Source organism: Gadus macrocephalus, chromosome 17 (assembly GCF_031168955.1).
Source record: "Gadus macrocephalus chromosome 17, ASM3116895v1".
Lineage (NCBI taxonomy): Eukaryota > Metazoa > Chordata > Actinopteri > Gadiformes > Gadidae > Gadus > Gadus macrocephalus.
The window spans coordinates 4,169,289-4,192,622 of NC_082398.1; the positions used below are offsets into that span (position 1 = coordinate 4,169,289).

Genomic DNA, 23,334 nt, shown 5'->3' on the forward strand with positions numbered 1-23,334 from the left:
CTTCGACCACAATATGTTCATGACCTCCATGGGGAAGTGGAGAGAGCAGTTGGCTGACACTTCTGAGACCGGGGTTCAAGTCCAACTAATGTTCTCTAGATTCTGTTCACCGCTTAGACGCAGGGTTTAACCTGACGGAATAAGTACCTTAATGGACACCTCTTATTTCTCGACTGTGTGAATTGTAAAGTCAAGTATAGGACTGAAAGGGTCTTGCTACTTTTTTGAATGTAGTGAACCCTGTACTCCCTGATGGCCGTGTGAATGTCCCTTTACTGCCCCGCCCCCATTATAAGCCCCTCCCCCCCAAACCATTCTTTTGATGAATGGGGGGAGGGTTATAGTGAGGCGACGGTCATCATGGTGAGGTGGACGACAAAAGCAATGGAGCTCATTGCTGTTTATCGTCAGCCAGAGCACACTCGAGAAAAACTTTCCACATCTTTTAGTAAACGGGCTGTGCCTCAAGGCCCTCAAGGGTATTCAAAGAACTAAATTACATCCTGAAGGTGCGTCTCACAAATCAGACTTTGGATGATTAATCTGACGCCTGACAGCAGCTCAAATCTGGGGGCTGACAACATGACAAACCATGTGCGTGGGGGCACGGGAATCTGTCGCCGCGTGCTTTGCCGTTAACAGCAAACACACACTCGGCCTCCACTGGTAAACTGAAAGAAAGAATCTGAAGTTGTCAATCCTCACCGTGCTGGCCGGCCCTGACATTTTCTCAAATCCCTCTCCTACATCTCCTCGGCCGCTGAGTTTTCTTTGGTAGAATATCTCCGTAACAAAGCAGGAAATAAAGGCGTAACTCCTCCCACCTGCAGTCTGTCCAGTTCCTGTCCAGTTCCTGTCCAGGTTCTGTGCCGTTCTGCCCCCTTATAGTTTTGCTTATCAGAGGAGGACTTCTGGATCCACTTAAGCCTATGGCGGCCTTTAGTGGTGACTGCCATGAATAATTAAAAGCGACCGGCATAGCACAGGCATGCTAACTCGGTTACAGCTAGCTAATGGTCCCTGTACATGTGTCAAGTCATGGTAGGAATTGGACAGGTTGCTTAACTAAATCAGTCATCAATAAAAGCAGGTAGGACAGTGAGGCAATGCTGCACTCAACCTAGGTGACTTATTTTGGGCTTCTCCTGACAAATAACTCAAGGTGGTGTCAAATCCGGCTTATTGGTAAAGGTTTGATTATGATACATGGCCTGGTGATGATGCCATCTGGGAGCACCCCCCCCCCCCTGGGTGTGTGTGGAAACAGCTGGTTGAACCTCACTGATTACTCAATGTGCAACAGATGTGCAGCCTCACCCAGCCCTGGGCGAGGCTGATTAGCCTCTAATTAGACTGCCAGGTGAGGCTGATTAGCCTCTAATTAGACTGTCAGGTGAGGCTGATTGGCCTCTAATTAGACTGCCGGGTGAGGCTGATTGGCCTCTAATTAGACTGTCAGGTGAGGCTGATTGGCCTCTAATTAGACTGTCAGGTGAGGCTGATTGGCCTCTTATTAGACTGTCGGGTGAGGCTGCTTAAACCAGACACACACAGTACTACACTGTCAAATACATTTTTGCAAATACATCATTAACAATAATCCAACATTAAGTACTCAACTTTTAATATTCAACGGATGTTGTACATCAACAATGTATTACAATGATAATGTATTTAAGCAATAAGCCAAAAATGGCTGTGGTTTACAGTGATATTAGAAGTCGTTGTTAGGCACGACACAAAGTCTTGACTAAAACGTTGGGAATGCGTTTTTCTTGTGCAGGTGTATGTATAGGAATAGCTGGCCTCAAATAAAACGAGAGATGTGCACTTCAGTGCAATTTATTGCCTCCATTCAACTTATGGTTTTCTGCAGTATAATCAAAGAAGCGACCGCACAAATTAACCAACACCATTCAAACAATAAACAGTTGGAAAGACTTATTAGTAACGCATCAGTAATGCATGAAGGAGGAAGGAATCCTTTGATAAAAAAACGACAGTGTTACCCCTAAGGTCTTTTTCATGACGACCGATAGAATACGACAGTGTAAACCCTTATGTTTTCTTCCATGACCACTGATAGTAAACCACAGTGTTACCCCTTATGTTTTATTTGATAAATATCGACAATGTTACCCCTTATGTTTCATTTGATAAAAAACAACAGTGTTACCCGTTATGTTTTTTTTCATTACTACCGATAAAAAACGACAGTGTTACCCCTTATGTTTTATTTGATAAAAACACCAGTGTTACCCCTTATGTCTTTTTCACGACGACCAAAGAAAATCGACAGTGTTACCCCTTATGTTTTTTTCCTTAACGACCGTGTTACCCCTAAACAAAACAAAAGTGTTACCCCTTATGTTTTTTTTCATGACAACCGATAACAGACGACAGTGTTACCCCTTATGTTTTATTTGATAAATATCGACAGTGTTACCCCTTATGTTTTATTTGATAAATATCGACAGTGTTACCCCTCATGTTTTAAATTAAACATAAGGTGTAGCAGTGTGGTTTTTCATCGCCCGTCATCAAACAAATCATAAGGGGTAACACTGTTGTTTTTTAATCGGCCGTCATGAAAAAAACATAATGGCTAATAATACTGTCGTCTTTTATCGGTCGTCATGAAAAAAACCTAAGGGGTAACACTGTCGTTTTTTTCGATAGTCATGAAAAAAAACATAAGGGGTAACACTTGTTTTTTATCGGTCGTCATGAAAAAAACATAAGGGGTAACACTGTCAATTTTTTTATCGGTTGTCAAATTAAACATAAGGTGTAGCAGTGTGGTTTTTCATCGCCCGTCATCAAACAAAACATAAGGGGTAACACTGTCAATTTTTTTATCGGTTGTCAAATTAAACATAAGGTGTAGCAGTGTGGTTTTTCATCGCCCGTCATCAAACAAAACCTAAGGGGTAGGGTTAGGGTTAGTTATAATGAGGGGGTATATAATGGGGGCCAGTAATGGGGTTTAAGTCCCCTGATGGAGTAAGTACCTTAATGGATACCTGTTATTTCTAGACTGTGTGAATTGTAAAGTCAAGTATAACCTCCAAACTTGCTCTGGTAGGTGTCTTGGTGGTGTGGCGGTAAGGGCTGTTGGTTAACACCCTGTAGACTCAGGTTCGAGTCCCCGCTCGCACGGCCAATAAGCTGACCTTCATGATGAGCTTTCAGACACTATATAGGTTCAAGAGGTACGGTATTGGATACCTCTTATTTCTCTATCATGTGAATGGTAAAGTCAAGTATAACCTCCAAGCACTCTCTGATTAGCTTCTTGGTGGTGAAGCGGTCAGGGCTGTCGGTTAACGCTCTGTAGACTCTGGTTCGAGTCCACGCACGCACGGCTAATAAGAATGACGAGCTTTCAGACACTATGGTTTAGGTGCCCTGCTCAGAACCAGGGTTCAAGAGGTACCGTATTGGATACAACTTATTTCTCTATCATGTGAATGGTAAAGTCAAGTATAACCTCCAATAATGATCAGGTAAGTGTCTGGGTGGTGCAGCGGTCAGGGCTGTTGGTTAACGCTCTGTAGACTCACGTTTGAGTCCCCGCATGCACGCACGGCTAATAAGAATGTCGAGCTTTCAGACACTATGTAGGTTCAGGTTCCCTGCTCTGAACCGGGGTTCAAGAGGTACCGTAATGGATACATCTTATTTCTCTATCATGTGAATGGTAAAGTCAAGTATAACCTCCAAGCACTCTCTGGTAAGCGTCTGGGTGGTGCAGCGGTCAGGGCTGTTGGTTAACGCTCTGTAGGCTCAGGTATGAGTCCCCGCATGCACGCACGGCTAATAAGAATGTTGGTTCAGGTTCCCGGATCCGAACCGGTTGGAAGAGGTAAGGTTTGAGACCCCGCTCACACAGCCACCAGAGGTACGTTAATGGATACATCTTATTTCTCAATCATGTGAATGGTAAAGTCAAGTATAACCTCCAAACATGTTCTGGTAAGCGTCTGGGTGGTGCAGCGGTCAGGGCTGTTGGTTAACGCTCTGTAGGCTCAGGTTTGAGTCCCCGTATGCACGCACGGCTAATAAGAATGTTGGTTCAGGTTCCCGGATCCGAACCGGGGATCAAGAGGTACATTAGAGGTTTGAGTCCCCGCTCACACAGCCACCAGAGGTACGTTAATGGATACATCTTATTTCTCAATCATGTGAATGGTAAAGTCAAGTATAACCTCCAAACATGTTCTGGTAAGCGTCTTGGTGGTGCAGCGGTCAGGGCTGGTGGTTAACGGTTAGTTAACGCTCTGTAGACTAAGGTTCGAGTCCCAGCTCACACGTCCACCAGAGGTACGGTAATGGATACATCTTATTTCTCAATCATGTGAATGGTAAAGTCAAGTATAACCTCCAAACATGTTCTGGAAAGCGTCTTGGTGGTGCAGCGGTCAGGGCTGGTGGTTAACGGTTAGTTAACGCTCTGTAGACTAAGGTTCGAGTCCCTGCTCGCACGGCCAAGAACGGGTACAAGAGGTACATTAGTGGGGGGGGTTCTGTCTACCCCCCCCCCCCCCCCACCCCCCCCTTCAGAGGGGGTGGGGGGGGGGGGTAAGGACTCAAGGGGTCTTGCTACTGGGGGGTAAGGACTAATGGGGTCTTGATACATTTTTGAATGCCCCTAAAATATACTCCCCCCAATTATAACCCCACCTAATTATAACCCCACCTAATTATAACCCCACCTCCTCCCCCTTTATAGCCCCTCCCATATTTAAAAAGTTTCATCAAAAAGGGAAACATTTTAAAAAAAAGATAAAAAAAAAGAAAGATCTATAGATCTTTCAAGAAAGATAAAAAATAAAAAAAATAAAAGATAAAATATAAGAAAGTTAAAAAAAAAGATAGAATATAAGAAAGATAAAAAAATATATAAAATATAATAAAGATAAAAAATATAGAAAAACATAAAAAATAAGAAAGATAAAAAAACATATAAAATATAATAAAGATAAAAAAAATAGAAAAACATAAAAAATAAGAAAAATAAAAAAAAATATATAAAATATAAGAAAGATAAATAAAAAGATAAAATATAAGAAAGATAAAAAAAAAGATAGAATATAATAAAGATAAAAAAAAATAAAAAAAAATATAAAATATAATAAAGATAAAAAAAATAGAAAAACATAAAAAATAAGAAAAATAAAAAAAAATATATAAAATATAAGATAAATAAAAAGATAAAATATAAGAAAGATAAAAAAAAAAGATAAAATATAAGAAAGATAAAAAAAAATAGAAAAAAATATAAGAAAGATAAAAAAAAAAGATAAAAAATAAAGAAAGATTAAAAAAAAAAATATAATTTTTTTTAAATGTTTCCCTTTTTGATGAAACTTTTTACCGCAAGTAGCAAGACCCCTTTAGTCCTTACCACAAGTAGCAAGACCCCTTTAGTCCTTTCCCCCCCCCCACCCCCCCCGGAGAGGGGGGGTGGGGTTCTGCCGTACGCGCCAACGTGGTGGTGTTCCGACCTTGGTGTACTCACGTCTTGGTGGCCGTGTGAGCGGTGACTCGAACCTTAGCCTACAGGGCGTTAACCATCAGCCCTGACCGCTGCACCACCAAGACTCAATCTAGTGCGTGTTTGGAGGATATACTTGACTTTGCCATTCACATGATAGAGAAATAAGATGAATCCATCAAGGTACCTCGGGTGGCTGTGTGAGCTGGGACTCGAACCTGAGTCTATAGGGTGTTAACTAACCGTTAACCATCAGCCCTGACCACTGCACCACCAAGACACTTATCAGAGCATGTTTGGAGGATATACTTGACTTTACCATTCACATGATAGAGAAATAAGATAAATCCATCAAGGTACCTCGGGTGGCTGTATGAGCTGGGACTAGAACCTGAGTCTACAGAGCGTTAACCAACAGCCCAGACCGCTGCACCACCCAGACGCTTACCAGTACATGTTTGGAGGTTATACTTGACTTTACCATTCACATGATTGAGAAATAAGATGTATCCATTAACGTACCTCTGGTGGACGTGTGTGTGTCTCATAGTGTCTGAATGCTCAACATTCTTTTTAGCCATGCGTGCATGCGGGGACTCAAACCTGAGTCTACAGAGCGTTAACCGACAGCCCTGACCGCTGCACCACCAAGTCCCTTACCTGATCATTTTTGGAGGTTATACTTGACTTTACCATTCACATGATAGAGAAATAAGATGTATCCATTACGGTACCTCTTGAACCCAGGTTCTGAGGAGGGCACCTAAACCTACAAAGTATCTGAAAGCTCGTCATTCTTATTAGCCGTGCGTGCGTGGACTCGAACCTGGGTCTACAGAGCGTTAACCACCAGCCCTGACCGCTTCACCACCAAGACGCTTACCAGAGAGTGCTTGGAGGTTATACTTGACTTTACCATTCACATGATAGAGAAATAAGATGAAACCATTAAGGTACCTCTGGCGGCCGTGTAAGCGGGGACTCAAACCTTAGTCTACAGAGCGTTAACCAACCGTTAACCGACAGCCCTGACCACTTCACCACCAAGACGCTAACTAGAGCGTGCTTGGAGGTTATACTTGACTTTACCATTCACATGATAGAGAAATAAGAGGTATCCATTACGGTACCTCTTGAACCCTGGTTCTGAGCAGGGCACCTGATCCTACATAGTGACTGAAAGCTCGTCATTCTTATTAGCCGTGCGTACGGGGACTCGAACCTGAGACTATAGAGCGTTAACCTACAGCCCTGACCGCTTCACCACCAAGACGCTTACCAACGCATGCTTGGAGGTTATACTTGACTTTACCATTCACATGACAGAGAAATAAGTTGTATCCATTAAGGTACCTCTTGAACCTCAGTTCTTAGCAGGTTGGAGGTAGTTGGACTTAAACCCCGGTCTCAGGAGTGTCAGCCAACTGTTCTCTCCACATCCCCATGGAGGTTGTGATCATATTGAGGTCGGAGGCTATATCAATCAGTTCAATAGAAATATCATTACAAACTTTATAGACTTATTAGACTTATATTCATTTATTTATTACGGCTCACGGCCATAGCACATGGCATGGAGCACAAAATTCAACTTAAATCATTACAGACCAAAACAATGGTGCACGGCAAGGAAAAAAACAAAAACATTACTTAAACAATGGCAGGACATTTCTCAGAAAGGCACCTGTTTTAGCAATAACCCCTGGGTTATTTGACCTCAAAAGCAAAATCAGTTTGATCTTAGATGGAGAATAGACATAATATTTTGGCAGGTATTTTCTTCTATAATACATTACGTTTACATTTTTACACTCAAAAAGCACATGATATTCGTCGCCAACACAATTGGAATCGCAGATGTTGCACATTCTTTTTCGCTTCTTTCCAGCCCTTTGTATCTTCCAGTGACTTTAGGTATTCTGGTGTTATTCGTTCTAAAATTGCAGATAGCCTGTCTGGGCTTTTGGTTTTCATACATCAGGTATTTTTCTAATTTAAACTCTTGTTTAAATTCTATGTACGTGTCACAGGAAGTCATGCTTGTAAGCTCGCTCTGCCACCTCTGGATGAATTGATCTTTTAACCTCTGCTCAACAATTTTTTTCAGCCAGTTAATGTTGTTGTACTTTTGTGTTATCCAGATATATGACAACCCGCAGTCATCCAGTATCTGTTTCACCTGTGATACCCAGGGTAAAGCATATGCACCACTGCTATGTAAGCTGTGTAGCTGATTGTACATGATTTTACTAAGTTTACTTTCTTTACTTTCTAACAGTCTCCCCCAATATCCAATTATTCTTTTTTTAACTGTAACACAGAGTGGGTACCGTCCAAGCTCTCCATACACCATATGACTGCAGGTTGTCATTTTAACTTTTAAGATGTACTTTAGAAATTTGAGATGTAGTTTTTCTAACAGATGTAGTTTTTCAAACCCCCACACTTCACATGCATACAACATAACTGGAGTAACCAACTTGTCAAAAAGGTCCAGAGTGACATCTACAGAAAGCTGAAGCTTTCTGCATTTGTTGAGTAAAGCAAACATTGCACGCAATGCTTGCTTATGCAGTTCCTCAATAGCAATTTTAAATGAGCCATTATAATTCATGATGACACCAAGATATCTGAAACAATGTACAGTCTCTAGACTTTGACCGTTGCACACAAACTGTAGTGTACTAGTATCCGCTCTCCTAAAACCAAAAACTGTAACTTTAGTTTTATCGCTATTAATTTTTAGTTTCCATTTCTCACAGAAGTCACACATATGATTTATAGCTTTCTGTAACCCTCTCTTAGTTGTAGACATGATAATAGTATCGTCAGCGTACATCAGTGCCATTAGTTGTATATAATTATCTAACACAGCATCATCAAAAGTAATGGGCTCACAACCTTTTTGCAATAGATAATCCTCTAAGTCATTAATGAAGAGGGCAAACAGCAGTGGTGATAAGTTTTCACCCTGCCTGACTCCTGTTAAACTTGCAAAAAAATTAGATTTAGCTCCATTAACATATACGCATGATTTTATATTTGTATACATGTTGATAACTAAATTAAGGAATTTACCTTCGATACCTATTTTTAAGAGCTTATGCCAGAGTGCATCTCTCCAGACTGTATCAAATGCCTTACTATAATCAATGAAACAGCAAAATAAACTTTTCTTTTTAAAGCGGTACAAATCAATGATTTGTTTTAGTAAAAAGATATGATCGACGGTCGAGTAGTTCTTTCTGAATCCTGCCTGGTTCTCCCTCAGTGTAGAATTATCTTCACAAAATGTACATAGCCTTTCATTCAAAACATTCGTAAATAATTTACCTAAACAACTCAAAAGTGTGATTCCTCTATAGTTATCACAGTCTCCCTTATCCCCTTTCTTTTTATATATTGGCACGATTAAACCAAGCACCCAATCCTCGGGGATAACACCTGAGTCCAAGATCTTATTAAACAAGAGGACATATAGAGGCATAAAAATAGTTGAGGTGCTTTTAATGTATTCGTTCAGCACTGTATCTATGCCTGCAGCTTTTCCTGGTTTTATTTTTCGAATAGCCTCATTAATTTCCTGTTCAGTGAAACACACATTCAGAACAATACTGTCTATTATTTGTCCGTCACTTTCAAGTTCTTGGAGCTCATCTATTGGTATACCCCCATCAGATACGTTTTTAAAGTGGTCATGGAATTCTTCTGCTGTGATTGGACAAACGCTTTTGATTTTGCTAGAATCATTCAGCTTCTTCCAGTACAGCTTTGGATTCTCAGATTTCATGCTCATTAACTCGTCACTGAGTTTCTTCCTATGGGCCCTCTGAGCTTTGTGCAACACTCTCCTATACTCTTTACTTTTTTCCCTTAAACATTCAGCATTAGCCACACTTCTATGCTTCTCAAGCATTCTTTTAACTTTTCTATATTCTTTTCTTTTTTCTCTACATTCACGGTTAAACCATGCTGCTCTTTTTTTTTTACCAAGTTTTAGGTTTTTCTTCTGCTTTTGTGTTTTTGGGAATGTAGTCATTGCACTTTTTATCATAATATCACAAACACACTTCGTTATTTCATTAACTGACATGCTGTCTACATTACATAACAGATTCTCGACCTTGTCAAGGTCTATGTTTGTGGTAAACTCGATTTCTTTTTCTTTCTCCCATTTACCAATTCGTTTTTCAGCTATTGTATCTGTGAGCCTTAGCTCGTCCCTTACTGGTGTATTTGCCCTGCAGTGTTCCCCTCCTTGATTTACCTCCAAGATGACTTCAACAAGGCAGTGCTTATCAGAAAATAAAGAATCAAAAGAATGAACACAGAAATGTTTTACCTTGCTCAAAACAAATGGTACTCCTATCATGTAATCAATTACACTATTGTCAACAGTTGTTGCATTACCAATGTGTGTGTCATCACCACATCTACCATTTAATATACATATTGGGAGATTTTTACACATTTCTAGCAGTGCTTTACCATAATTGCCGAAATCTATATGTTTATCAAGGGATTTTCTCTTCAGTGGTATATTAAACACTTCTAATTGCTCCACTGTGCTTAATTCACATCCAGTATTTACATCCGGACTCTTGCCATCACTCTCTATTGGGCATACATCAAAATCATCTCTTTCTTGGGTATGGGCATTCATATCACCACAGATTAGAACGTGGTTATTTTCAATACCGATGTCAAGAATAATCTGTGCTAATTCATCAAACATGCCCACATTAGAGTACCTGGTGTTATAGGGAGGAATGTAGACTGACAGGATAAACAGGTCTTTATCATAGTTAAGCAGTTGTCTATTTATTTTAAGGCACAAGCATAAATCACTTTGTATATTTTTTTGCTCACATTTTTTGGCAATTTTCTTACTCACGGCAATTATCACTCCTCCTGATCGCCAGTTTGTCAACCTATGTCGGTTGCTGATAAACATTTGGAAACCTATATCTTTAAATTGTTCAAGCAAGTCCGGTGAGTCTATATTGTCTGTTTTTGTCTCGCTGAAACAGAGGACATCATATTTTTTACAGGTTTCAATAAAGTCAGGGATCTCTATTTTAGATCTTATTCCACATACGTTCAGAGTACATATCCTCAGCCCACAGTGTAATGTTGCTCTCTCATTGTATGACTTCTCACCTGTCTGTGCCCCGTGTCTGTCCTATAGGTCAATACCAAAGGCTTTGTAGTCCACATCGTCATACCCAATACACTTACCCTTTAGTTAATTAACATACATTAAACAGGAATTGAACAGGAATTGAACCCTGGTCTCCAGAGTGCTATCCAACATTGCTCTCCACTGCACCATTCACCATTCAGTTCAATACTTCTATATTCCCCCTCACTCTCTGAATTAAAAGGAATTGAAGAGATGAGATGAGGAATTCTTTTAGCGTTTGGTAATAAAGTCATTGTGTGAATATATTCTCAAATATAAAATCGGAGCATGTAATGTTAGTGTCTTGGTGGTGAAGTGATGCAACTATGTGTTTTTTTTGTATGAGATGACATTGCTTGGGTACTTGATCTAACCAGTCTCAAAAAGGAATGTATGGTCTTTGTACGAATGAATGCACAAAGCCCCCCCCCCCCCCCAAAAAAAATCTATCATCTAGATCTAGAAATCTATCATCTAGATCTAGAGATCTATCATCTAGATCTATAGATCTAGATCTATCGTTTTTAATAGATTTAAGATATTGTCTTTTAAGATAGCCTAATGTCCAGGGGACATGAACCACAACCAAGAGCAATCGCCCATCAAGGCATTGAGGCTAAATTGGTACATTGTGAAGTGACTCGAACCCAGGACCTCAGGCTGATGACCGGGAGCTCGCCACAGCGCTGGAGATTGCCAGAAGAATATTTGACATTATATTCGACATGACTGTGGTTGAAAAACAACAGTCATAAGCAGGACTTGAAGCTGGGTCCCAAGCACTTTATTCAGCAGGTCTTCAAACTTCAAATGGAAGGGCTTTCATCAGTGGGCCATTGGCTAAATCACCATTGTGTGGTATACAATAACTCACATGACAATCTTCTTCAATTTAACTATATCACATTAAATCACAGATTCAGTCCTTCGTCGCAAACAGGTAAAAACATAGAGCAAATTTTCGATTTAAAAAAGCAAAATAATAACTTCAGCTTCATTCAATGAGGTCTCGTTACTTTGAGTCCGCCGTGCCGCATCTACGTGCCGGGGGCAACAGAGCAGCCTCGCTGGGGTTGCGCACCTGTTGGGCTTTAATCAATCAATGCTGCCATGTAGCGTTTTCTTCTAACGAATCCATAAAACCAGTTTTGACATCATCCCCCTGTGATGAGGCTGCAGATTTTTCTGCAACATTTTCTTTGCAAAGTAGCAGTTGAAACTCTCGTGAACACCGGCTTGTGGACTACCACTTCCACTTTGTTTCTTCCTCCGGTGAATACAATATGGGATAAATAAAAGAAAGCAATTAGGTCAGGTATATAGTATAATTTAAGTATAAAACGTTAAATACACTATATATGGATATCAGATATTATACTACTCTATCTATTTTCGCGAATGGTCTGATTTCTGACTCTATACTGCCGCCTCGATTTCCGGGGATATTGCTCCGTTTCTCCTGGAGCACTTCGGATTCGTAAGCTCAGAGGCGACGGACCCATTGACGGACGAAGCGTCAAAACTCTGCCTATGGCCTATATAGCCTACCTATTTTGGAGCGCCGGTACTCTGCCAATGCTACCGCGACAACAGCTTTCCGGTTGGCGTCCATGTTTTCCTCCAACGACCGATTCACAGTCTTATTGCTAGACTGTGTGAATTGTAAAGTCAAGTATAACCTCCAAAACATTATGATCTGCGTCTTGGTGGTGTGGCGGTAAGGGCTGTGGGTTAACACTCTGCAGGTGCAGGTTCTAGTCCCCGCACGCACGGCTAATAAGAAGCTGCCCTTCATGATGAGCTTTCAGACACTTTGTGGGTTCAGGTTCCCTGCTCAGAACCAGGGTTCAAGAGGTACCTTAATGGATACATCATATTTCTCTATCATGTGAATGGTAAAGTCAAGTATAACCTCCAAACATGCTATTGAGACGTCTCAGTGGTGCAGCGGTCAGGGCTGTTGGTTAACGCTCTGTAGACTCAGGTTCGAGTCCCTGCACGCATGGCTAATAAGAATGATATTATTGACATTCAATTTCACGCGACATTGCTTCTTGTGAATTGTTAAGTCAATTATGAACTCTGATTAAGTCTTACCGAGTTGCTCAGTGGGGCAGTGGATAGAGCTGTATGCGTTCTGTTCTTGAGTCGTGTATATGACCTGGGTTCAAATCCTGTCAGGAACACTCACCCTGGATTGGAGACTTTTTCCAACGATGTCATGTGTATTGTAGGGTCAACAATGAACTCTCTCCGTTTCTAAGTCGGTGTCTCTGTGGCGCAGGTGATAGAGCTGTTGAGGATCTGTTCTGGAGACACCGGTTCGATTCCTGCCATTGGGGGTTTTGTGAGAATCACTCTCTGGTGATTGGATGAGTGTGAATGACTGTCTGTGTGAATGGATGTGTCTGTGAATAAGTTAATTCGCAGGCCATCGATTCAGACAGTCATTGGGAATGAATGGGTGAGTGGGAATGACTGTCTGGGAGAATGGATGACTGTGAATGAGTGCACTCATTCACAGCCATCCATTCCCACAGACAGTCATTCGAAATGAATGTGTGAGAGAATGGACCCAATCAGCAGAGAGTCGTTCCCATAAGACCCCCCCACCGTAGGAGTCAAACCGATGACTCCAGAACAGATCCTCAACAGCTCAAACACCCGGAGGAGGGGACGTTTTGATAAAAGTTTCTCCATTACTTTAACAAAAATGTTGTACTCCCACCTGGATTCCAGGTGAGAGTGTGTCAGGTAGTTCCAGGTGAGAGTGTGTCAGGGAGTTCCAGGTGAGAGTGTGTCAGGTGGGACTTGAACCCAGGTCTCCAGAACTGATAGCCAACAGCTCTCACACATGCGCCACCGAGACACTTGCTAGTACATGGTCGAAAGTTATAGTTGTCAATGACATTTTAGACATTTACATGTTTTCAAAATCGTAGATTCCAAGGTTAGTGCAGAAGTGGGTACTTGAACCCACGTCTCCAGAACAGATAACAAACAGCTCTCTCGCTTGCACCACCAAGACAGTGGGATTGGTTAAAGCTTATAAGTCACATTACATTGAACAACATTGTTTCTAAAACCAAATTTCACGACTAACCCGGGGAATTCCCATTCTTGACGCACAATGATGAATTTGGGATTAAACAAATCGTCTCAATCTGGGTAAAACAGGCACATTTTCATATACCTCTGCGTATCCCTTTCAATTCCTTTGAAGGTCTAGGAAGGCCTATATTTTATCTCCAGCCATTTCATATTATAATAGTGACACTGGGAAATATCCCTGATACACTACATTTACCCTTGGATGCAGTTGTTTAGACGCATACATAACTAGAGGGTGCACGGTACTAATGCTTGCTCTGGGACTCGATTCAATAGATTAACGTTCATAAACTGACTGATCTCCAGATGTTTTTGATAAACTGGAGGATGCTCTAAAAAAACTCCTAATCAATTATTTAAGAGCCCCCCCCCCCCCCCCCCAAACCAAGAGCAATCGCCCATCAAGGCATTGAGGCTAAATTGGTACATTGAACCCAGGACCTCAGGCTGATGACCGGGAGCTCGCCACAGCGCTGGAGATTGCCAGAAGAATATTTGACATTATATTCGACATGACTGTGGTTGAAAAACAACAGTCATAAGCAGGACTTGAAGCTGGGTCCCAAGCACTTTATTCAGCAGGTCTTCAAACTTCAAATGGAAGGGCTTTCATCAGTGGGCCATTGGCTAAATCACCATTGTGTGGTATACAATAACTCACATGACAATCTTCTTCAATTTAACTATATCACATTAAATCACAGATTCAGTCCTTCGTCACAAACAGGTAAAAACATAGAGCAAATTTTCGATTTATAAAAGCAAAATAATAACTTCAGCTTCATTCAATGAGGTCTCGTTACTTTGAGTCCGCCGTGCCGCATCTACGTGCCGGGGGCAACAGAGCAGCCTCGCTGGGGTTGCGCACCTGTTGGGCTTTAATCAATCAATGCTGCCATGTAGCGTTTTCTTCTAACGAATCCATAAAACCAGTTTTGACATCATCCCCCTGTGATGAGGCTGCAGATTTTTCTGCAACATTTTCTTTGCAAAGTAGCAGTTGAAACTCTCGTGAACACCGGCTTGTGGAAGACTACCACTTCCACTTTGTTTCTTCCTCCGGTGAATACAATATGGGATAAATAAAAGAAAGCAATTAGGTCAGGTATATAGTAAAATTTAAGTATAAAACGTTAAATACACTATATATGGATATCAGATATTATACTACTCTTAGCTATTTTCGCGAATGGTCTGACTTCTGACTCTATACTGCCGCCTCGATTCCCGGGGGTATTGCTCCGTTTCTCCTGGAGCACTCCGGATTCGTAAACTCAGAGGCACGACTTTTACATTAATCATACTCAATAGGCTATATCAAGCATATTGGCAGTCACACTTACTTCCATGGTTCATCTTTGGTATCCAATTTAGCGGTGTGTTAAAAAAATAAATCACTTCCGTCACGCCAGAGTACTTCCGTCGCGCCAGGGTTCTTCTTCTTCTTCTTCTTGGGGTTTTACGGTCGCGCCAGGGTTGTTGTCACGCCCATGGACATATTAAAGGTCACGCCAGAGTGTTGTTCTCCGGGGCTGCAGCTGGACCCTACTCGTGAGCTCCGGCCTTTTCACCTCTGTTAAACACTAACCCCACACAGCCATTTATTTCCCCCCAATATACCCAATGTCTGCAGTGCAGTCTACCTATGCCCCCCAGAAGAGGTCTAGAACCCGATACCTCCTCCTTTTAATCCCAAGGTACCCGACCGACCTCACCGTGAATCACCGTAAAAAATAAGCAAACCTGCACCCGCCCGCCCCCTTTCTCCGCAGGCCATGTCCCGCGACCAGTGTGAGTCAGTGGCGTCCAGCGTGGAGTCCATGCTGGAGGACGCGCAGCGCGTGCAGACCCAGTGCCGCACGCGCAGCGACCAGCTCGCGCTGTCGGCGACACAGCTGCGCGTGGAGTCGGCCGCGCTGCGCCAACAGGCCGAGACGGTCCAGCTGGACATGGCGCGGGTCCGCCGGCAGCTGGACCAGCTGATGGACACCAAGGCGGCGTTCGACGCGAGCGAGAGGACGGCGCGCAAGCTCAGCAAGCAGCTCTGAGTTCTGCCGTTCATAAAGGCTCGACTGTTGGTTGTGTTTAACGCCCGTCGTTGCTTGCTCGGCTCTGTTTTAGTTGCTGTTTTCGAAATATAGTAAAGCACTTTTTTTGTTGTTGCACTGATTATGGTTTTAATGCGCATCAGACATTGTGTCAACGTTACGGTATATCGGTTGGGTTATTAAACATGACGCCGTAATGTGAATTGATGTGTTACTTACTTACTACTGTACTAATTAATGAAACTCAGACGTGTACACCATCCCCCCATAACCGCTGCACCACCAAGACGCCGGCTAGGATTTGCTCGGAAGTTATACTTGACTACAATTCACATGATGTAGAAGTATGAGTTCATCAGTTGGACTGGAACCCTGGTCTACAGAGGTTATCCAACAGTGCTCTCCACCGCACCACTGAGAGAATGATCAATGTTCAACAAACAATCATCCAATAACCAACACCCCTTAACCGCTGCACCACCAAGACGCCTGCTAGGATTAGCTCGGAAATTATACTAGACTTTACAATTCACATGTTATTAGAAATAAGTTGAAGGAAAGTCAATCAGCAAGACATGAACCTGGGTCTCTGGGCAATTAGCCAACAGCTCTCTCCCATTCCTCAGTCAGGTTAAATGGTATGGTTGGAGGTTACAGTTTAAAAGACAGATCAAGGATGAACCTCTATGATGGTCGTAGATCAAGGTTTGCGATGATGTTGCTTCAGGACGTTGAATAATCTTCAATGTCCCTGAATAAACCCTTGGATAATATCTGTGAAAACCTAGCGTTTACAAGATTTCAGTCTCATAATTCATTAAAGGTCAGAGATCAACTTGTTCTTGTGATCATTGCAAAGCGCAGTATAGGCTCCCTTTGAATTATTGGATCAGCTGCCGGATCAATGTAGGGACAACTGTGTGTTCAGTAACAGTTTTTAACGTTTTATTAAAAAAGACATGACAAAAACGATACAGAAGACATCTTTTAGATATTTGTTTGGTACACTTGTTGTACAGAGCAGAGGTGGTGAATTTGGGTCAAGTTGCATGAGGCATTCAAGGGCCTTTGCACCCAAATGTCAAACATGTGATCAAGTTCCCCAGGGCCCCTCCTGGTCCCCTCCTGGTCTGTCGTTCTTGAACCTTGACCCCGCAATCGTATTTGCTTTCGAAGAGCCCGATGGCGACATCATGGCGATTAGAACAATCTAACCCTCGATTGCAGGCTCCAATCAGCTCGAATCGATCCACTATCGGGTCATCGCAGTCAATTGTACAAAATAAAATTATTATTATTATCGTTGTTTCACCAGTAGGGGGCGATCTTTTGTCCTTAGTCGACGCCGGGCCAGGGATCGTGGGAGTTGTCGCGGAGTTGCGTTCATGTCGGTGAGAAACATCAAGAAAAAAACATCACCAAGCAATAAAAAATTAAATATGCGTTTCAGACAAGCCTCGGAGAAGTGTCGTCCAGTGGTTCAAAGTGCTACTTATTTGGCCCCCTTGTGGCACAAAAGGGACACGACAACAACAAAGACAACACGGAAGGAATATGGCTTCTTTGTGAACATGCCTGTGAAGATGCAGACATTTTCCTCTTTGATTACTGTCTTTTCTCTTCCCATTCAACACGTCAAGTCCGTTTCATGTGCGCATGTCGTCGGTGAAAAACATTAAAAGCTTTCTTCTTTGACATCTTACATTTACGTTTTTTCACATATCCACTGGAGTGCCTCACACTACACAGACGTCTTCACGTGTCGTCCTGGATAACTTCTTTTTTATTATTTTTCAAAGGTCCTATTCTTCATCTGACTATCTTCCCTCCGCTGTAATAATATATTTGATCAGACACACACACACACACACACACATACATGTATATACGTGCTTTGGAATCAATCCCGCATACATTTCTCACATAGAGACTCTAGTGTCATAGCTCGCCGCTGCGCAGTAGGCCTACAACCGCGCCGCGGCGGCTAGTTTGCATCCTCTTCCCGCTCCGCTCTCAGTCCGGAGGTACGACACGGCGCGTCCGATCCATAAATTAAACCCGGGATCCTCTCGTAATGTTTTATTTCGTAACCATACGCAAGAATCCCCCCGGCTCATATCGAACTCTCCTCGCACCTCGCCAGTGGCGCCGGCGACTTATAGAGCGGGAACTTGGCCATCTCCTCCTCCAGACCTCTCATGGAGTCTCCAAGCCCCTCCCCCAGCCCCTCGTCCACATCCTCCCCCCCCTCCCTCCCCCTCTCCCCCGTCCGTCCGTCCAGCCGGTCGGCCGGCGGTATGCTCGCGTTGCGCTCGTAGTTGGAGTGCACGGGCTCCCCGTGGCCGTTGCCAGGGTTACTGCTGGCGTTGCTGCTGTTGCTGATGAGGTTGCTGCTGTAGCTGTGGTTGCCGTGGGGACCGCCGTTGCCCTGCGTGGAGTGCAGCGACGTCATGGCCGTGCCGTTGCGTTTCTCCGACGGCGTGAAGGCGTCCGACAGCAGGCTGGCGCTGCCGGGGGACTGGGGCGTGGCCGAGGAGCCCAGCAGGTCCCGCCCCTTGTCGGACGACAGCGAGCGCTTGGCCAGGCGCAGGCCGAGCGGGCGGCGCCGGCTCAGGAAGTAGAGCAGGAAGGTGCCCATGGCGAGGCCCAGGCAGAAGCACAGGATGTAGATGGCCAGCAGGTGGCGGTTTCCCGCCGTGGCCACCGCCCCCCCGGCGAACGGCCCCGCCACCACCAGATCGTAGGCCGCCCGGCGACATGAAGTGGGCTCTCCCCGATCTGGCCCCGCCTCCTGAGACCCACAAGAGGCAGAAGAAGAGGAAGTGAGACCCATGTTTAAAACAACATGTTTCAACAGAGTTCACCTAGACTCTGCATAGCCCCCCCCCCCCCCCCATCCACCCCACAACCCTCTTACACACTTATTGTGTGTTGTACGTCCTGGCACTTAATGTACGCACTTATTGTGTGTTGAACTTCCTGGCACTTAATGTACGCACTTATTGTATGTTGTGCGTCCTTGAATTTAAAAATAGTACTTTGCATTATGTAGCATCTTATCCTAGTCTTCTTTGTTTTTGTTTTTATACGGTGAACGGGTTAACCTAGATATTGTTGGTGCTTGACACTTGACACCATGAACATCCTTACTTTTTACCGAAAGGCAGCGATATATTGTTTCTCTTTCTTCCGACAAACGTCCACATTGTAAGGTTGTTTGGATTAAAAACGTCTCCTGAACGTGAATGTTAATATTGCGTTACATTGACGAGGCTCCCCGCGTGGTATCTTTGAGTTCCTCCTGACGCACCTGACAGGTGCAGACGTAGGTGCCCAGGCTCTCCTCGCTGACCGTCACCTCCAGGTGGGAGTGGTGCTGCCGGGTGTTGTCTCTGGGGGGGGGTGGGTCCAGGTGCAGGGCCTGGGGGAGACCTGGACGCAGGGCAGCAGGAGGTGCAGGCCCAGGGAGACGCGCAGCTCCCTCACTGCCGGAGTGCACCGGCCTGGAGGGGAGGAGGGGGGGGAGGAGGAGGAGGAGGAGGAGGAGGGGGAGGGGGAGGAGGAGGGGGGGGGGGGAGGGGGAGGAGGGGGGAGGAGGAGGAGGAGTAGGAAGATGAGGGGGAGGAGGAGGAGGAGGAGGAGGGGGAGGAGGAGGAGGAGGGGGAGGGGGAGGAGGAGGGGGAGGGGGAGGGAAGAGGAGAAGGGGAGGGGAGTAGCAAGAGGAGAAGGAGGGAGAAGAGGAGATAGAGAGGAGGGGGAGGAGGAAGAAGAGGGGGTTAATAAAGACAATCTTTCAGCATTGAACGTTTCCAGTAAGAAAGCAGAACATACTGTAGTCAATTGACGGTACGAAGTTGACTGATCATAACAAGGTCTGATGTGCCGATAAGGCCGGGGTTCTGTCTTTCGGGAACTCACCCTCTCTGCTGTTACACTTCTTCAGGGCTTCCTCCACCATGTCCCCTGGCCCGGGCCTGGGGACGGGACAGACGGACAGACCGGTTGAAATGTATGAAATTGGTTGGTTGGTTAAGGTCGGGGCAGCTACTCAGTGCTATCGCTTTGTGATACGATATGAACATATGCCCTTAAAATCTGAAATAAAGATCTACGCGATGGAATGACCCTCAGACGTAGGGTTTAGAACAACAGGGTTGTTTCAACATCATACAATGACATCAATATAGTGTAAAAGTCCCTCACCTCCTAGACTCTCTCTCTCTCCTCTCTCTCTCTCTCTCTCTCTCTCTCTCTCTCTCTCTCTCTCTCCTCTCTCTCTCTCTCTCGCTCTCCTCTCTCTCTCTCTCTCTCTCTCTCTCTCTCTCTCTCTCTCTCTCTCTCTCTCTCTCTCTCTCTCTCTCTCTCTCTCTCTCTCTCTCTCTCTCTCCTCTCTCTCTCTCTCTCTCCTCACCGGCTCGGGGCCTGGTCCACAGGTCCCGTCGTGGGGCCCTCCGTGGCGGGTGGTGTCCAGGTGCAGCCCAGCCCCCGTGCCCGCGCGCACACCTCACAGCTGGGGTGCAGCCCGCAGCCCTGGGCCGCGACCCGCGCCAGGGACTGGGGGGTACCCACCAGGGCCTGGCCCTGGACCGGGACAGGGGGGCACGGGTTAGAGACGCATGGAGGAGACGCCTTTGAGTGTGTGTGTGTGTGTGTGTGTGTGTGTGTGTGTGTGTGTGTGTGTGTGTTGTGTGTGTGTGTGTGTGGTTGTGTCTCCACCTGGGTGCAGCACTATGTTGTTGATGGGCTGGTCCGCGGGGAACAGAGGGACCTCCTGCAGTAAGGTGGTGTTCTGGCCCACTACCGCCACCCGGTGGAGCTCCCCCCGATCTGCACCACAACACACGCATTAATCATACAGTGTGGTCTATGAGTATTGTATATATATATATATATATATATATATATATATATATATATAATCCTAACCCTGTGTGACAGGGAGATGGATAAGTGCCCTAATCTTAAAACAAAATATATATATATATGTTGGCTACATGTTAAACATAAATTCTATATTATATTATATCATATGTTTACATTTGAGAGTAGTTAGAAGATATTATTTTTGAACACCAAAACCCTCCAATGAACAGACCAAACGTTAACGGGCTGAAAACAAGAGATGACATGGATACAGCAGGAATGTAACACACACACACACACACACAAACACTAATACACACACACACACACACACACACACACACACACTAATCACACACACACACACACACACACACACACCTGTGCCGAGGAGCAGCAGGGCGCCGGCGCCGCCGTCGGCCAGCGTGACGGCCAGCTTGGTGTAGGTGACGCCGCGGCGCAGCAGCAGGGGGGCCGCCGTCACGCTGTTCTCCATCAGCGGGTGGTCCGCGTGAACGTCAGCACCTTGTCGGGCAGCTCAGGGACGACTCGAAGCCCTCCGCCCGCAGGGCGCTGTTCAGACACTGGGGTGGAGGGGGTGGGGGAGGAGGAGGTGAAAGGGTAGGTGGTGGTGGTGGAGGAGGACAGAGATAAGATGTAGAAGAATATATTGGACGTCACAAAGGGTCTAAAGTTCTCCTATAGCAGAGTACGTTCCAGTAGTATACCGAGAGTTAGTAGCAAGCCGTCAAGTACCTGTCCGGGCCGGGGTCTGGGGACGGGTTCCGGATTGATCCAGTTCTCGCAGGTCTTCTTCAGCTCCTTGAAGGGGCCGTCCATCACTTTGTTGATGTCGGACAGACTGAAGACGCACACGGCCGCCAGCTCCTCGCGCTCCCTGGGACCCCGACAGAGAGAGAGAGAGACGTCAGAGCTTTTAAAAACTAACGACCCCTGATAAACGACACAGAACGGAAGGAGATAGATCCACAGATACATAAAACTATATTAATCCCCGCAGGAGAAATACCGGTTAGAGCACAGCAGCATGCAAAGACAAAGGATACAACACAATACAATAGAAAATCCAAAATAGTGCTAAAGTAAATGCTGAAGTAAGGACAAACAACAAACAAAACCAACAGGAAAAACAGTATAACAGTACGAATTATAAAGTAGCCCAGTGCAAGTACTTCCCGGTTATTAAAGAGTGTAAACGGTGCAGGTAACACTACAGCAGCGTCCCCAGTGGAGGGCAGTCTGTCTCGGTGGTTGTGGTCTGATACTCGGCCCCTTGTATGTTTACACACCATCCCAACCCGCACGTGTGTGTGTATACGTGACCCTCTGTGGGGGCCGGCCGCTCACCACTGGGAGGTGAAGAGGCCGTAGAACTGGGTGGTGGCGGGGTCGCTGGGGTCGCGGTCGCAGCGTGAAGACGTCGGTGAGCACGTTGTAGCGCTGACCGCTGGGCCGGTCCTCACACACCAGCTGGGCCTTCAGGAGGTGGTCCAGCGCCGCTGCAGGGTCTTCATGCCCCCCACGTCCGACTGGGGGGGGGGAGACGGAGAGGTCAGAGGTCAAATAATATATAAACCATTGCGTAAACGACCCAAAAATGTCTGATGAAAATGTATTACGGTCGAAAAGTATAATAAATGCGGTGGGTTCATCGGGAGGATCGGTTTCCCGCAAACACACACACATACTCTCTCTCACACACACACACACACACACACACACACACACACACACACACACACACAACACACACACACACACAGACAAACACTCACTCACAAACACTCTCTCACACACGCACAAAAAAAATAACGCACACATACTTTAACACACATGCTCTCACACGCACACACACCCTTTCACATTCCCTCAGTCACACTCACACACACACACACACACACACACACACACACTCGCTCACGCCCTCTGTGCCCGGCGGTACCTTGCAGACGCGGGCGACGCGGGGCACCTTGACCTTGGTGTACATCTCGTACTCCTTGGCCACCTCGGTGAAGAAGAAGTAGAGCTTGTCATCGTCGCCCAGCGGGCTCACTGGTGGGGTCCTGCTGGATGAAGGACGCGCTCACAAACTCTGGGTCTGAGGGGCGCGCGCACACACACACACACACACACACACACACACACACACACACACACACACACACACACACACACACACACACACACACACACACACACACACACACACACAATGAGACAAGAGACAATGAAATGATCGTCTTGCAGGGTAGACATTCGGTGTGTGTGTATGTGTGTGTGTGTGTGTGTGTGTGTGTGTGTGTCTGTGTGTGTGTGTATGTGTGTGTGGGAAGATTTGGAGGGGGGGTAGAGAGAGAGAGCGAAGAGCGCGAGAGAGAGACAGACAGGCAGACAGACAGAGAAAGAGAGACAGAGACAGTGGTTGTGTGTGTCTGTGTCTGTATGCGCCTGTGTGTGTGTATGCATTTGTTTGTGGGTGTACATGAAGGGGTGGGTGTGTGTGTGTGTGTGTGTGTGTGTGTGTGTGTCTCACCGTTCAGCCAGTTAATGGATCGCTCCGTGCGGATGCGTCCCTGCTCGGGTCCCGTTGCCCGGGAGATGTCAAACATGGT

The 23,334-nt window shown here is 45.1% G+C and overlaps 1 protein-coding gene across 1 annotated transcript; it reads right to left on the bottom strand.

Annotated features, from left to right (window-relative positions):
* Nucleotides 1–16,769: 16,769 nt before the first annotated feature.
* sema4f (sema domain, immunoglobulin domain (Ig), transmembrane domain (TM) and short cytoplasmic domain, (semaphorin) 4F) lies at nucleotides 16,770–23,331 on the bottom strand. The gene is given in 16 exon segments (XM_060076869.1): nucleotides 16,770–18,629; nucleotides 19,149–19,223; nucleotides 19,226–19,341; nucleotides 19,757–19,812; nucleotides 20,250–20,423; nucleotides 20,560–20,665; nucleotides 21,083–21,211; nucleotides 21,214–21,240; nucleotides 21,243–21,285; nucleotides 21,458–21,599; nucleotides 22,070–22,125; nucleotides 22,127–22,206; nucleotides 22,209–22,251; nucleotides 22,665–22,763; nucleotides 22,765–22,820; nucleotides 23,256–23,331. Coding segments are annotated over 16 exon segments (1,956 nt in total). The 3' UTR covers nucleotides 16,770–17,951.
* Nucleotides 23,332–23,334: the final 3 nt, after the last annotated feature.